This window comes from Macaca mulatta, chromosome 2 (genome assembly GCF_049350105.2).
Source record: "Macaca mulatta isolate MMU2019108-1 chromosome 2, T2T-MMU8v2.0, whole genome shotgun sequence".
Lineage (NCBI taxonomy): Eukaryota > Metazoa > Chordata > Mammalia > Primates > Cercopithecidae > Macaca > Macaca mulatta.
The window spans coordinates 10,162,203-10,179,220 of record NC_133407.1 but is presented as its reverse complement, the minus strand read 5'-3'; the positions used below and the strand labels follow the sequence as shown (position 1 = coordinate 10,179,220).

Sequence of the window (17,018 nt, the reverse complement as noted above, 5' to 3'; positions counted from 1 at the left end):
AGAATGAGGAACAGCTTTGAAAAGCTGGAAAAGACAAGGAAGTGGATTCTCTGGAGAGACTCCAGAAAGGAATGCAGCCCTGCCAACACCTTGATTTTAGTGCACTGATGCACATGACTGATTTCTGATTTATAGAACTGTAAGATAAATACATTTCTGTTCTTCTAAACAACCAAGCTTGTGGTACTTTGTTGCAGTATCAACAGAAAACTAATACACACAATATCATGTTAAAATTATCTGTTTATATGTTTGTTCTCCTTTCTAGGCAATGAATTCCTCAAGGGTAACCATGCTATCTTTGAAAACTCATTTTAGTCCATTTCCATATTAAAAGAATACGAAATGTCCTGTCAAACACTAGAGCTGGTATTTACTCAGTGTGTATGCACCATACGCCTGGCACTGCCCTGGGTATTTTGCTTTGAAAATTTTATTTCCACTCTGTTTAACCCTACTAAATCTTAACTTTCTTATCTGTAATGTGAGTCCATGGACTAGATCAGGTTTGGCAAACTTTTCTGTAAATCTGGTAACTAAATATTTTAGGCTTTGTAGGCCATACGGTATTTGTCACAACTACTCACTTCTGCCACTGGAATGCAAAAGCAGCCATAGACAATAAGTAAGTGAATAACCTTGGCTGTGTTCCAAAAAAACTTTATTTACAAAAACAGGAGGTGGTCTGGATTTGGCCATTTGGCTGTTGCTTGCTGACCTATAGACTAGACCTATAGACCTCTTTATTCTGTTCCAATTCCTGTCTAATATGATTATTCTGTGAGTTTATAAAATTGTGCCGTTAGTGTCAGTTAAGCCAAGGAAATGCCAGTAAGACCTACAGAAGGAACTCAAGTGATTGGACGGGTCTGTTTATAAGAAGCAGCACAATATTGCAGACTCAAGTGCCAGGAGGGGGACTGTCACCATGTCCTTGGCAAATGGACCTGGGATAAATGCTCTTCAGGGTGAGACATAAGGAGATCCTTGAATGCCAAGGCTGAGCTCACTGAACTTGAAACTCGGTGAACTGGAACTACTGCTGGAGGAATAAAAGGGAGCAATAAATCCTTTGCACTCCAGAATGAAAGACCTTCTGGGGCAGCTGGCCAAATGAAGCAGGAGGAGGGAACAAGTTCCTCACTCAGCTAAATTATGTCTTTGGGCCAGCCGACCTGGTCTGCTAAAATAACAAGGTGCCTGAACTTCTGCCCAGAACACGTCACCAAATTTTGCAATTTGGGACTGTCTTCTATCACATGACCTCCTAATCTGAGGAAGTGAAGAAAGCAGAGTGAACGAAACCCAAGGGTTGACTTTTTTATGGCGTGCCTCCTTAGAGACAAAAGTTGATTTTCCAAGAGAACCCTTTATATTGTGAACTCTGTATTCTAATTCAGAAACCATTAAGTTCTTGGATGAAGAACATCCAATAGATTTTGGAGGTCTTTTAAACTTTGCTATTGATCTGGGACTTAACCATTGCAGATGTGGGACTGTGTGTTTTTACATCAAAGTGGGTAAAGAAGAGCCCATCCAGAACTAGGCAGACGGAACTGGGATATGTTTGTTTGTCTGATTGTCTGGTTGTGGTGGTGGTGGTTGTTTTGACTTGGTTATATCATCGGATTTTTGAGGACAAAACTACCCTCTTTGATTGGTATGTTACAATAGCTTGTTTATGTCTTGCAAATTGTTCGAGAACAGTTTGTCCATTAAAGAAAAAAAGTGACCTAGTAATACTCTCCTACCCAGGGAAATGTCGGGTTAATCAGTTGCACAAGGGCTTGATGTGCCAAGTCAGTACTGCCCCAAGGCTCCTTATGCAGTTCCTTTCCAAGATTTTTAAACATTACAGGGAGAACACAATATTTGTTTATTTGGCTGCTAGGACTTTGTTTTGTTATTGTTTTAGTTATGGTCTTATGCTTTTCTCTCACTCCCTCTCTTTCTTTTACCCCTAACTCTTTGGAACCCTGGTGTGCTAAGAGCCATGTTAACGGTAAAGCATCTATTCAATAAACACTTAACTATATTTTATATTTGGACTTCTAAATGTTTGTGAAGAATGTGTTTCTGGGTAAGTCACATAAAGAATAATCTCACAGTAAAAATAACTTATTGTTTATGTAGGGCATTATAGTTTTTATGGTATTTTTAAATTCAGTAAAAGGAGAAAGATTTATACAATCTGAAGAATAACCAGGGTGTCGTATTTTTAAATTTAAACACTTTGGTCTTTACAGCCCTGAGTAGTATAAAAGGTAAGTGCTGTTGTTTTCATTTTACAAACAAAAATCTTGAGACTCAAAAGTTTCATGATTTCCCTAAGTTCACACACATCTAGTAAATGGCTCCAAGTGGACAAAAACTTACACATTTTAATGTCACAGAGCTATTTTTTAAATATACGTAAGTTACATAACTGCAGCAGTGATTGAGGTGAGGGTATTCCTTTTGCCACGATCATCCCCATGGTGATGTTCAGTTGAGTCTCCCTCTTTCAATCTCTCTTTTCTTCTCTCTCTCTCTCTCTCTCTGTGTCACTCTCTCTCACACACACACACACACACATCTGCACACATAAACCACATACACACAGATTTTGAAATTGGTAGTCTCTCAGTTTCTCAATCTTCCTTTCAAGTCTAATTTATTGGGCTAGGATTTATGGGTGTAGTTGTCAAGAATTCCTGCGTATATCCACGCAGGAAATATAATCTTCTCCACCTCAGCTCTGTGAGGCATTGGAAGAGGTGCTTTTAGGATAGAATGATGACTCATACATGATGTCTGCCCTCAAGGAGCACACAGTTTAGTGAGGTAAATGTCTCATGAATTTTCCACAAGGTCCACCTTGCTAAGTGCTCTAAAGTTACTACAGAGGGCTGAAGGTGGGAGGATGCTTTCATCTGGTGTCAAAGGGCAGCAGTGTAGGGTGACATGGGCCTCCAAGAATAGCTTGGGCTCGGGTATGAAGAAATGGTGGAGAGGAAACTCTTAATGGAGACAGAGGCATGAGCAAAGTCTTGGTGTCCAGGAAGCCAGAGGAAGCATTCTGGCAGATTACTAGGTATGTGGCTTAGCAAAAGTCAGCATTCTGAAATATAAAATGTCCAATGCTGCTGATTGCAGTAGTAATCTCAAAGGATACCTACTCACCAGTACATTCCAGAGTTTGATGACAAACTTTGACAACAAAGCTTATCAAGTTCCTCTCCATTGCCTCATAAGAGGCCCATCCAGTTAGAGGATTCCTCCTTTCCAGAATGAGGTCTTGTCAAATCTTGGGAGGCTCAGAACAGACATTTACCAAGCTTTCAATAATACTCTCAAACCATAATTCTATAAAACGTCAGCATAATTGCCATAAAATCAATTTTCCATAATTTAGAGAGTTTATTTCTGGGCTCTGTATTCTATTCCATTTGTCTGTATGTCTGTTCTAATGCGAGGACCATACTGTTTTGATAATTGTAGCTTTGTGATAAGCTGTGAAATCAGGAAGTGAGTGTCCTCCAACTTGATCCTTTTTTCAAGATTGCTTTGGCTATTCAAAGAGAACCATGACATTCTAAATCTAGAAACAGTTATATCGAATACATTGGAAAAACCTAGGTTAGGAAGAATGTTGACTATTAGGCTATTTGTTTAGTCTAGATATGAGGTAACTATGCATTAGGTATTTTGGTGGCAATGGAGATGCAGACCAGTAAATGAATTAGAAAAATTTTGTGTAATTTAATATAGCTTGTTTGTATTCAGAGTGGGTGGTTAAGACAAAAAGGAAAAGGGTTTGCAGCTTTTGTGATAGGGAGAACTGTGAGGAGGTAAATAGAAAAATAGAGCACACAGGAGGAAGTTGGCAGGTCTGTGGGTTATCCTACCTAAATTCAGATTTGAGCACTGAGCTAGAGGTTCATTTGATGATGCTCATTCAGCAATCATAAATTCAGAGGTGAAATCAGTGAGTACCAAAATTATTCTGGGTCTTATTTTACTTATAAATGGTATATTCATTTAGAATTGCTTTTTTAATCGAATGCATTTATGGTTATCATGGCTCAAGAGCCAGATACTGGGAAGCGGTTGGGGACAGCAGCAAGAATCAAGATCTGGATAAAGGCAGTTTCATGAAGCTTCTGTGCCTTGTCTCAGCTAAGAGTAAACAGAGTGCTAGATGGCTGTTGACATGCGTTTTATTTTGAAGTGACTATTATTACTAAGGTCTGAAATCCTTAGCCTTGATCTCTTGGAGCCTAATGTTCCTGTTCTCCAGCTGAGAGAGACTAATTCACCATCTTGTGTTGTAAACACTCACTCATTTTAACTGATTACACCTCCAATGATTCTCAAATCACTAAAATTACTAATTGCTATTCCTTACACATCAAAGAGTGAATCCTGAATAATTAACCCCAAATAAAATTAGATGAATTGGCCCTTTTAATTAGAGTCCCTGCTGCTGTTTGTTCTGAGCTTCCTTTTCTTACTGTTAAGAGACTTTTAGAATGATTAAAACTGTTTAAGACTTAAACAGCCAGTGACCTTTTAATACAATATAAATCCATGAAAGCAATATTTCAGCTAGCAGGTGGTGAAGTAAATTTTTAGTGCAAGTACCTGTCAGCTCCAGTATTCCTTTGGAAAAAAAAAAACATGCCAAAAAACAACCACCTTGAAATGAAATGAGTGTCTCTATTTGATTATTTTTAAAGCATTTATGCATTTGCTAAGCTTCAGACTTGATGAAATAAATGTCAGGGTTGAAGGAGAGTGAGTAATGGTTGGCATCATTTTATATAAATAGTAACAAGAATTTCTCAGTGAGAAGAATTTGAAGTCATTTGTGCATAAAAGATGAATACTGGAGAAATCACAGAAGGCCCTGGCCTCATGTAGCCATCTTTGTCTTCGGGGATTCTCTTGAAGCAAGAGAATGAGCCCCAACATTGGGGAAAAGGAAGTTTTATGGGGTTTAATTGCTGCTGATCATCGAGGTAGGATTATCAGCCTAGCCATGCTGCATTCAGCCTGGATTTTGTTGGAGATATTTTACATGTTCTTGTTCATCTATTTCAAGGCTCCTAAATAGTAAGAACCTCTTCTCTTCTTCATAGTCTTCTGAATTTGTAGGGGTACAGCGGGTTTTCTCATCATTCCCAAGAAGTCTGAGTTTCTCACACTAAGTCTGCCATGTGCTGTGGTAAATGTGTCCTTCGCTAGAAGTTGGGATATTTGGGGTCACAGTGGGTGGCTTCGTGTGGTTCTACACTCTTTGACTGTTTTTCTACCACACTGGTGGAAAATTTATTCATCTATTAAAAAAGTTATTGGACTAGTTCAATGACTTACTTTTTCCTTAAAATTTAAAACATATATTTTGACTTTTCATTCTGAAATAATTTGAGACCCTGCAGAAAGGCTGAAAATAGTATAAAGGATTCTCATTTAGTCATGACCCAGTTTTCCCAAGTGTTGACATCTTACATAACCACGGTAGAGTTACCCAAACCAGGTAAACACTGACATAATACTTCCTTCTAATACATAAACCTTATTTAGATCCCATTGATTGTCCTAGTGATGTCTCTTTTCTGGTCTAGAATTATATCCAGAATCACATATTGCATTTTATTGCCTTGTCACCTTAGTCATCTTTAATATCAGAGAGTTGTTCAATCTTTGTTTTTCCAGAAAGTCAATGATACTTAACCAGCGCTATGCACCAGAATCATTGAAGGAGCTTTGCAAGGTCCTTGTCTGGGTCCTGACCCCACAGATTCTGAATTAAGAATTCTAGAGTGAAGTCTGGGTGTATGTCATGGGAGAAAGTGCCCCAGGAGATTCCAATACACACCCCTGGTTAAAAGTCAGATGAGTTTCAATACCTCAAGCATAAGCATTTTGAAATTCTGTCTATGACATGTATCCTTCCCCTTCCCCCATTTCTCTGCTCTTTCTTCATCTCCATCTTTCTTTTATGGGATTAAAAAGAAAATGTAAACATCTCTATATACTCTAAGGGATATAGATAGATAGATGGATAGATAGACAGATAGATACTATGTAAGGCTTATCAACAGATCTTTTATTGGAGAAGATCAATAGAGTACCAATGGTTGCAATATTTCTGGAGGCTAGGGTGCCCCCATAACCAGGTGGTGACTTAAGGATGAGGACTCTGTTCCTATACTTTGAAGACATACCCTCAGTAAGATAATGTGGAAACAAACAAATAACCTAACTAGATGGCTACTTTGAGACAGGTTATTAACTGTCTAGCTATTGGTATCATGAAGGACCTATGACCCACCAGTATAGTAGTACATTGTTGACCTTATGTTAGTATTTAAAAGTGGCAAAGTTGACCATGGGAAAAGTTCGTGTGCTCATTCTATCAGAGTTCTATTCAATGTAATATATGTAGTTTTGTACCAATAATAATTTATAGCAATAATATTATTACTATTTACTGAGTATCTCATATGTGTTCTATATGCTTTATGTAGAGATTAGTACAACAGAGAGCCTGCCCTCAGGGAGCTGTTAGTCTGTAGGGGAAACCAATAGTTATCCAATTAAGCTAACAAAGAGCAGGATATTGGCTGTAATCGAGCTGCCACAGGAAGGAAGACTGCATTGTCACTGACGATGAGGATGGTTCCCTCTATAGCCAAAGACAGCGGTGGTGACATAAATTAAATGCCCTATTTAAAGTGTTTTCCTTATGAAACCATGCTCCCTCAGGCACCATCCTTGTCTTTGGAGGGGTGGTAAGCTTCTGGCCTCAATGACCACCACAGGATAATGTCCCAATCCTAAGGGGAAATGATGTTTTTGGACTATTCTGTCAGCACTCTGATATTTGTTTGCAAGCTTCTTTGTTTTTACTGGTAAATTAAGACTTTTTGTTGTTGTTTTCCTGGGATGTTGCCTCATTTTCTGTCCATCACACGAATTTTTAGATTTTTGTTTCATTTTTAAATTGAGGTAATTTGACTTTTTCGCATTGGAGCTAAAGATATCCCACTAGCTGATAGAAGATTGATGCGTTAAGCTCAACTCATTGCCCTATTTGTTTTGGATGCTCATCTTTGGAAGTCAAAAATATATGGTGTGGTTTGTTGTTTGGATAACAATTACTATGTTTTTGTAAAACAAATGATACTCGGTGAATTCAAAAGTGCTATTTGGTGCTAGTCAATTTGCAGAACTAGACTGTCGTCTTAATTTCATACTCTTTGAAATCCATTTAATGTTTCCTACTGAGAAATTGAATTTGTTATCCAACCACTGCATGATAGAGAATTATAGTATGTTTGTATCTCATGTAATACACTGAGGTGTCTCACGTTCGTACAGGGTACTTATTTGTGATTATAAAAGAGGACTCTTAGCGTCTCAGATATATTCTGTATTAGCTAAATATGGAGTGAAACTGTCCAATTTAAAATCAGGGAGACGTCATCTACTTTAAAGATAATTCTTCTTGCTTTTTAATTTGAGAATCTCAAAGAGCATTTCAAGCTAAGTTATTTAGAAAGATGACAGGGACATTAAATTTTGGCTTGAGTACATATACTGATGCATTAAAATTAAACACTGGGTTTGAGTAGATTCTGCGATTCATTTTAAAGTATCTTATTTTTGGTTTTTTAAAAAAAAAACGCATGCCTGTAATTCACTTATTGTATAATAATTAAGCCAAAAGGGTAAAAAATTAAAAACAATGCTTAGGATCTCATAAGCTATAGACAACCCCTGTTAACATACTGGCCTGTATAAAATTGGGACCATATTATAAGCACTATTCAGTAACCTCCCTTGTTTCTTACATGATAAGATATGAAAAACAGGCTGGGCGTGGTGGCTCATGCCTGTAATCCCAGCACTTTGGGATGCTGAGGTGGGTGGATCACAAGGTCAAGAGATCGAGACTATCCTGGCTAACACAGTGAAACTCCATCTCTACTAAAAATACAAAAAATTAGCCAGGCGTGGTGGCAGGCGCCTGTAGTCCCAGCTACTTGGGAGGCTGAGGCAGGTGAACAGCATGAACCTGGGAGGCAGAGCTTGCAGTGAGCCGAGATCGTGCCACTGCACTCCAGTCTGGGCAACAGAGCAAGACTCTGTCTCAAAAAAATATATATACATTAAAAAAAAGATATGAAAAGCAATGTTTTATGTTCTTCCCCCAGATATGCCAATACTTACTTCCTTACTAGATTTATGTCTTTCCCCAAATATCACCTTGGTGAGGCCATATTCGTTTTTTTTTTCTTTAAAATTGCAACACCCACCACCACCCTAGCAGTCCCAACCCTCTTCCTTGCCCTACATTTCATTATAGCCCTTCTCACCATTTGATATTCAGTATGTTTTATTTACTTTTTAAGCATTCTTCTTCTGTTAGAGTATAAGTTCCATGAGGGTTCGTGGAGGAGCACACTTTGTTTGTTCTGTTTGTTTGTTTTTCCCTGGGGTCTAGAATAATGTATGCTATATAGATGGCACTCGATGAATAAGTAGATATAAGATGTAGATCAACATCATCATTTTGGTGACCACACGTTTTCCCAGTGTATGATTGCAATTTATTTTTCAAACAGTACCATGCTAATGAACATTCTGAGTTTTTGCATTACATTGCTTTGTGATGAAGTTTCCTTAACATACTCCTCTACATGTTAAGTTACTTCTTTGTTAGGATAATTTATTAAAAGTGATATTGTTGAATTAAAGTTTATAAATATCTTTAAGGCTTTTGATTCCTCTTGCCAAATTTTCTTGAGAAAAGTTTCGTAGCAGTAGCATATGAGAATGCTGGTTTCCCTATACTATTATCAATTCTGTGTTTCATCTATATTTTCAATCTTAGTCCTGCCTTTTAAATTAATTTGTTAGCAAATTGAGTATTATCAGAATTAATAATTTGTTTTCTAGTTAAATAGCAGAAAATACAAATGGAAGAAAAATAGAAGGGTTAATTTTTGTGATGTATAAAAGGAACCTGAAGTTTAAGGATATCTAGCTTGATAACTAAAAAATTAATGTTGCTCGGTCAAGGTCACATATCTTATTTACAGAGGAAGAGGTGTCATTGAAGGGAGATATATTGTACTATTTTGATGGCAACGTGGACAGAGAACATGGAATGGCCAAGCCTTGCCCTGATAATTATCACTTCTCCCAGAGAGTTCTCAAAGGAGTTTCGCACTGTAGAAATGGGAGCAAAATGAGAGTCCAGGTGCTGCTTTAGTAATAGCTTCATAAGTGCTTGCTCTCCCTCTGGGACAGAGGTCTGTGATCCCACTGAGATAGCGCAGAGACTTTGACTCTAGGAACAAGCAGAATTTTTATCCCATATCTTCCTCACACCACTATATCTTGGAAGTCAACATACTCAATGAGCTGTAGCTCCTGAAGACCTGGCTTGACATTCTGATCCTTTGCTTTAGAGTCAAGAAGTACAGCCTTCCAGCTGGTCTGTCCTGTGAGCCAGATGCTCAGAGGTCTGAAGCAGAAAGTTTAAGAAAGAGATTTCCTGGGTATTGCTTTCTAAAACTGAGACTTTCACAGTAGTAGCTGGATCAGTCAAATTAGTAACCCCTTCCATGTCAGAGAGAAGGGCAGAATGGGACAGGAAAAGAGCTGGAAAATGTTTCATCTTTAATAGAAACAGCATGTTGAGCAAATCAGTGCAATTGCTTTCATATTGTTAGTTCCAACCAGTGCACTGTAAATAGGTTGAGAATGCCGAGAAGTGATGCATTAAATGGGATGTATCCTCAATTTTTCTCTTGGCCTTTGCCATAATGCATTTCCTGGTAGTTTTTAAAACCTTACTCAGCTGAACATTTGGAGATGACACATTTTCAGGTACTGAAAATTTCTGTTTTGTGCATACGTGTTATTTAAAAATTATAAATGGGTAAAATAATGACAGGTTAAGAATTTGTATAATGGAGAGTATTTCCCTTCCACTTTTCATTCCTCAGTTGCAAAATTTAGCTTCCTAGAGACAACTTGCTGTTATCAATAGTTTGGGACTCCATTTAAAAGATAGTCTGTGGTAATACATACAGATATGTATATACATTATTAAACAAATGATAACATTATACATGCTGTCCTAGGCCTTGAATGCTTCATTTAAAAACATTTCACCCAAGGTGCTTTCTGGTGCAGTTTTCTTGGTGGCACACATATTTTGATGCAAATTGAAGATGGAGTTGAAGTTGAAATTGTAAATGAAGTCTTCAGTTATTTAGCTTCATAATAAATTGCCTGTAGTCTGTGGGGTGTACATTATAGCTGTGGCATAATTCCGTTGCCTTATGGAGATCATCATTGCTGCTACATTTGTTTTATCCTCTCACTTTTTCTCTTTAAGGAACCTTGTTCAGGGAGCTTGGTCTCCTCCTCTGAGTGATCAGGTTTAGATTCAGTTGCCCTCTTGTGCATAAGGTCATGTATAATATAGACATTGTACTAATGTCTTGCATATAATTTAGCTCAGTTATGTTCAAAACGTAAATTGAGACCTATTTCTGGGTCACAGTCGATTTAATGGGTCACAACCAATTTTTTTTTTTAATAACAGAACATTTCAATGTGTGTTTTATTTATATAGTAGTTATGGTTTCATGAAATCCTTTTTTTCTAGTATACATGTATGTATACATATCTAGATAGCAATATTATCACATTATATAAAATATATTTTTTTACTCTAGGTTGTGTTAAAAAAGTTTCAAAGTTCCTATCTTAGCTGCTTTGATCCACAGATTGACACTGTGAAGTAGCTACGGTTATCCTCATTTCATAGATGAGGAAAACTGGGTCTGGGACTGTAGAATTGCCTTGCCTGAAGTAAAGGGTGGAGCTGGGGTTTGTGTTTTAAGTTTTTGGACTTAAAGTTTTGTACTATTTTCCCTTCAAACATATATTTTTTTCTGTATTAGTTACTGTTTTTGTTTGTTTGTTTTTTGTTTTGTTTTGTTTTTTGTTTTCTTCTTGTTCTGAGATGGAGTCTTGCTGTGTCGCCCAGGCTGGAGTGCAGTGGCTCCATCTTGGCTCACTGCAACCTCTGCCTCCCGGTTCAAGCAATTCTCTGCTTCAGTCTCCTGAGTATCTGGGATTACAGGTGCTTGCTACCACACCTTGCTAATTTTTGTATTTTTAGTAGAGACTGGGTTTCATCCTGTTGCCCAGGCTGGTCTTGAACTCCTGACCTCCTGATCCGCTCACCTCAACCTCCCAAAATGCAGGGGTTACAGGCGTGAGCCATGTGCCTGGCCACTAGTTACTATTAATGGAAATGAATACTGTCTTTAGTTGAAACTTATGCTTTGCTAACCATGATTTAAAAAATTGTTCATTGTTCACCGTGTGTGTGTGTGTGTGTGTGTGTGTATGTGTGTGTGTTTATGTGTGTGTATTCCAACCCAGTCTCTTTTGGCTTCATAATTTAGAACATTATTAACTTGTGGAGTATCTAATGGTTTTATGTTTACCTTAATAGATTTTCCTCCAACAACCAAAAATTATCCCCTCAACAAAGTGGGAGAAGCAGTAGCTGCCAGCTAGCGGAAGCTAGAGCCATGTCACTGCCAGTGCAGCCCGTGGGTCTATGTCACCAACACCTGAGAGCATGTTGGAAATGCAGAATCTGTAGCCCCAGTGTGGACCTGAATCAGAGTCTGCATTTGATCTAGATTCGCTGATGATTGGAACATTGACATTTGAGATGTACGGGTCAAAGACACCAGGTCATTTATTTAAACATCAGTTAAGGAATTGAATGAGTTTTTATTTTTCAGTCATTCGACCTACAGTTACTAAGGATGTTCTGGCCCAGATCTGTGACTAGAGATGGGCATATAAAGATAAATCATGAGTGGACTCTACTTGTGAGAAGCTTCAGTTCTAACCGGGAGGGAGTGATCATAACACACAAATACAATCAAGTATTACGGATGCTCTGGTAGAACTGTATATGAGGCACAAAAAGGACTGCTATCTAAATCCTTGGATGTGTGTGTGGGTTTTATATGGATATTTAGCTGAAGAAGAGTGTAATGCTTTCTTTGTTTTCTTTTTATACAAGAGTAAACGAATCCAAACTTGGTTGATAGTCAGAATTGAATTGTTCCCATGTGTTTTTCTTCCACAATTACCCGTAAGTAGTAATTTACTTACTTTGCAGGTAAATTCTTGTTATCTTCACCCTCTGATGGGGGCCTTTGTGTCCTAAAGGGATGACCAAGCTCCGCGTTAGGGAGATGCCTTTCGTATCTGACTGACGCAAGTGTTAGGGTAACCACAGTGGGGAATAAGTTCAGGCAGTCCCAGCTAAGCATCCCTGCTTCTCACTGCTGCATCCTTTTTACCCCTGGGCTAAAAGGGAGAGCTTGAGAAATATGCATAGCTAGGTCCTCCGGAGTTTTTCCTCACTCCCTTTTCGAGTTAACAATATGCCTGACAGGCTGTTTTCTGAAGTAAATTGGCAGAAAGTAGTGTTTGGGAATCAGAGACGGAATACTTGATTTGTCCAACTCCTTGTTTAACTCTTTCTTGCTGCTACCTCTTGCACACAGCAAAAACCTTTTGAATATTAGCTGAGTGATTTGGATTCACATGGAGCAAATCAAGCAAGATACTTCTCAGCATCTCTCCAAGAGAGTGAGAATCCATTTCGTGCTCTGTATTTCACCAGCTATGTAACTTTGAATAAACCATTTTACACGAAAATTGAGGCATAAATATATTTTGTATGTAGGTAGGATTTGGATGACGAGTGGAGGAGTATGGAGGGACCAGGTCTGAAGGCACGTGTCTATGACCACTCTACCGCTTCTAAAACTGGACATTTCCATTTTAGATTTAATATATCACTGCCAATTGCTGGGTGACATTTTTTTGTTTTGTTTTGTTTTGTTTTAAAGCTTGCCTGTATGTCTCACAGTCTGGGAGGTGAGTTGCAAGTTTCCCTGTAGGTCACAGAATCTGGGAGGCAAGGCAGAGAGGATAGGGCACGCACTCATATGAAGATCTACAGCTTACCTGTGCTGGCCGGGAGGTACTGCAGTTCATTTCATCCAGGGGCTTTTCTCCAGAAGGGTCACCGCCTAGGAATCAAAGCCCCATGCTCTTTCATTGTTTCATTGTTTGCAGAAATCTATTAGAATGGAGAACACCTCCTTCCCCCTTCTTCTACTCGTAAATTCAGTTCTTTTCATTTTCCCATTTTTCTTAAATATGAGAATTCTGCCTTTTCTCTAAAGCTGAACTTATTTTCACAGCAACTTAGAGGCATTTCCCTTTATTTACTTGTCTATTAAAATGATGAGCTTTAAGTTAGAATTCTCTTAAACTTTCAGTCTGATTTAGGATAGTTATTAGCAATTTTTCATTGAAAGTATCCCAGTTACTTTATGCCTTTCTCCAAGGGACCTATTTCCTCTCCTTTTATCAGATTTGTATCTGTTTTTGAGACATTTGCCCGTTCCTCTACATCTTTTGAAAATGTGAGCTCCTCTCTACGGAATGCAGTAAGGACCCTTTGATGGTGAAGCTTAAAGAACTGAAAACTTCGGTCTGACTTAATAATTGATCTAAATAAAGCAGATAATTATGTGTTTATCATGAGGGCTTTTTAACATCTGCCTTTTCATGCTTAGAATATAGAGTCCATCTTTTCAAGTTGTTTCTTAAAACAAACAAAAACATTCCACTTTTCTTTTTTGTTCTTTTTGGCCCGCCCAGGATTGTCATCAACCTGTGCCTCACTATGTCTAAGTTCTGTTAGAGAAACAGAGTAAAGAAGGATATATTTGGAAGGGACAGACAGCTGTACTTTTTAAGATTTATTTGTGGTGACATTTTGGACTTTTCATGTAGCTTCTTTATGACATAGTTCATTGAACCTTTCCAATCTTATGGGTCTAAAGTAGGAATAACATGTTGTGGTTCTCAAAGTGTGGTCTTAGACCCAATCACATCAATCACCCAGGGCCTCTGTTTGAAGTGTGATCTCCAAGATTTTGTTCAGTTCTGATACTGTCTGATGGTCTGAAAATTTCCCATGATGTAACAGAATCTGATGAAGTATAAGAGGGGGGCCCAGGAATCCTTTTATGAAGTGGGTATGAAGAAGACATAGTGATATGGTTTAGCTCTGTGTCCCCACCCAAATTTCGTCTTGAATTGTAATCCCCACGTGTCAAGGGAGGGATCTGGTGGGAGGGGATTGGATCATGGGGGTGGTTCCCTCATGCTGTTCTTGTGATAGTGAGTGTGTTCTCACAAGATCTGATGGTTTAAATGTGTATGGCAGTTCCCCCTTCATGCTGTCTCTCTCCTGCCACTATGTAAGATGTGCTGGCTTCCCCTTCACCTTCTGCCGTGATTGTAAGTTTCCTGAGGCCCTCCAGCTATGCTTCCTGTCAAGGCTGCAGAACTGTGAGTCAATTAAACCTCTTTATAAATTGCCCGTTCTCAGGCAGTTATTTATAACAGTGAGAGAACGGACTCATACAGCATAGGTTCCGATAGAACATTTGAACCTGGAAATTAGGTTGTGAACTTGAGTTGGTAATCAGCAACCTAAACCTTTTTTGCCTCATTGCCTGAGATCTCATTGTGAGCATTCTTTTCATACATTAAGACTTTTAAAGGCAGTAAAGAACTTCTTGACCGTTCATTTTAATTAACAAGTATGAAATACTTTTTCATGCTGTCTGTGGCCGAATGAAAGTTTCTCAATCCTGGCTGCAGGTTTGAATCACTTAGGTTTTATAGGTGTCCTGGTGCCTGACCCCCTCACTCCCTGTCTTCTATCCCCAAGATTCTGATTGAATTGCTGTGAGATGGAATTCAGACATCAGCATTTTTAAATGTGTTTCCTTGGTGATTCTGGTATTTAACCAATGTTTAAAACTACTGAATGGAATGAATACAGGTTTATGGGATTTATAATCATCATAAAGATATGGACGAATTATTTCCCCAGATTTGTGCGCCCGCAGAATAAGAGAAGTAGAACATTTTCTTTATGATGTAAGTTATTGAACGTTTCTTATCCTGTGGGTCTGAAGTAGTAATAACATGCAGTGGTTATTAAAGTGTGTTCTCAGACCCAAAGGCATCAATCACCCAGGGACTTATTAGAAATGCAAATTATTGGATCCAGGACCCAGAAATCTGTATTTTAATAAGGCATTCCGGAGATATTGATGAACTTGAAAGTTTGAGAACCATCAGCACTGAGGGTTGTTGTATGATTCGGTGGCAGTGTATGAAAATCTTAGCACACTGCCTGGCAAGCTGCGAGTCTAGTAAGCATAGTACTCGAGAGATAGTGCTTTTGATTGCTTAGCAGTCTGAATTTGGCTTGGGGCTAGACCTGACAGTTCTTGGCTTAGCTATACTTTCAATTCTAAGACTGTTATTTATAAGGCAAATAGAGGCCCACTGAACCATTTCAAAGGTATATAAGAACAAGGAAACCTACTCATAGTCATTCTACTGTGCTTACTCTTCCATTCTTATACTTTTATTTCTGAGGGCCTAAACTATGATGTTTTGGTAATATCCAAAAGCAACTCATTTAATGATGGAGACTGCTGCCCTGCCCCAAGTGTTGCGCAACTAAAATGCAAGGAAAAGCTGCTCATCCATAAATAGAAAAGATCTCTTATCCCACACATCAAAAACATTATTTTTAATAGGAAAAGAACAAATAAAGAAAAGGTTAAAAGGTAGAAGTTTCTGTTTCTCCAATACCATTTTTTGCAGACTGTTTAAAAAGATTTCATATCAGGAACCATAAAGCTCTTGGATGTATGTGTATAACTTAGATCGCAGAGATTAGATTCATTCCCTCAATAACTCTAACAGCAGTGTGCTACTCTTGTTGGTGAGAGATGCTAGGTTTTTCTCAGTGTCTCGAAGTCTCATTACTTCTTGCCTGGATTATGTATAGATTTCTAAATTGGTTGTTTCTTATTCTTTTCTCCTAATCTGTCCTGCATGGACTTTTAAATTAGTCTTTAGTAAATCATATTATAACCAAGTGTTTCTTTCTCAGAAATCCTTGGTGGATCTCTGCTGCATGCATGATAAAATTCAAACCCTTATTTCGATGTGCAACATGTAAAAAGCTTAATTGTATCACATATTTTTTATAACACGCTGACATTATTTTACATTCCTGTGTCCCATGTTTTTCCTATGTCATGACTTGCTTTTTATTCTCTATGCTCTGAACTTTCTGATCTCCATGCCTATATTCTCCTGTCTCTCTGCCAAGGATGGACGTGCTTTCTACATCATGTTTCAGGAAAATGATATGATCCACTGAGACTTCCATGATCCTCCACTTTATCTTAATTTCCAGAGGTTATTCGTGCATCTTCATACATTGCACCTTGCATTATCTTTAGTTGTGTACAATTTTTTTCCTACTCTATTTGATTGAAAATGTATTGAGGGCAAGCACCAAGGCGTATAAAATTCGGTAACCCTATCCCCCACCCAAGCTCACTCTTTGCTTTACTTAATATATTGACCCCTCTAGACTAGCTTTTATACCATTTCTAAATATCAAATCTGATCCTCTTTCTTCTGAAAGTTAAGACTACTAATTAAGGCTACTAATTAAGATGGGGAATAATTCCTATGCAATACAAAAAATTATGTGTCAAAGCCAATTATAAAGAAGTAAAATGCCAGCAAATATATCATGAGTACTATAACATTGCATCCTTATTAACTTCATGTGTGTACTTCTTTTCTGTAGGTGATTTTCTTCCACCCCCACCTCCACCTCTAGATGATTCCAGTGCCCTTCCATCTATCTCTGGAAACTTTCCTCCTCCACCGCCTCTTGATGAAGAGGCTTTCAAAGTACAGGTAAGAGCTGAAGTTAAAGTCATGTTTATAGCCATCCTAGGGAGCTCATGAATTTCATGATTGTTTCTGTGCTGGATAAACATTTATCCAGGGCCGATTGA

At 38.2% G+C, this 17,018-nt stretch overlaps 1 protein-coding gene across 27 annotated transcripts in view; it reads left to right on the top strand.

Moving 5' to 3' along the window:
• LPP (LIM domain containing preferred translocation partner in lipoma) overlaps positions 1-17,018 on the top strand; it is a 723,625-nt gene that overhangs the window by 310,832 nt on the left and 395,775 nt on the right. For all 27 annotated transcript variants that reach the window (XM_015132425.3, XM_077991214.1, XM_077991207.1 and 24 more), the window contains one exon: positions 16,805-16,917. In XM_015132425.3, the coding sequence (XP_014987911.2) occupies positions 16,805-16,917 (113 nt within the window). The remainder of the gene's footprint in view (positions 1-16,804; positions 16,918-17,018) is intronic.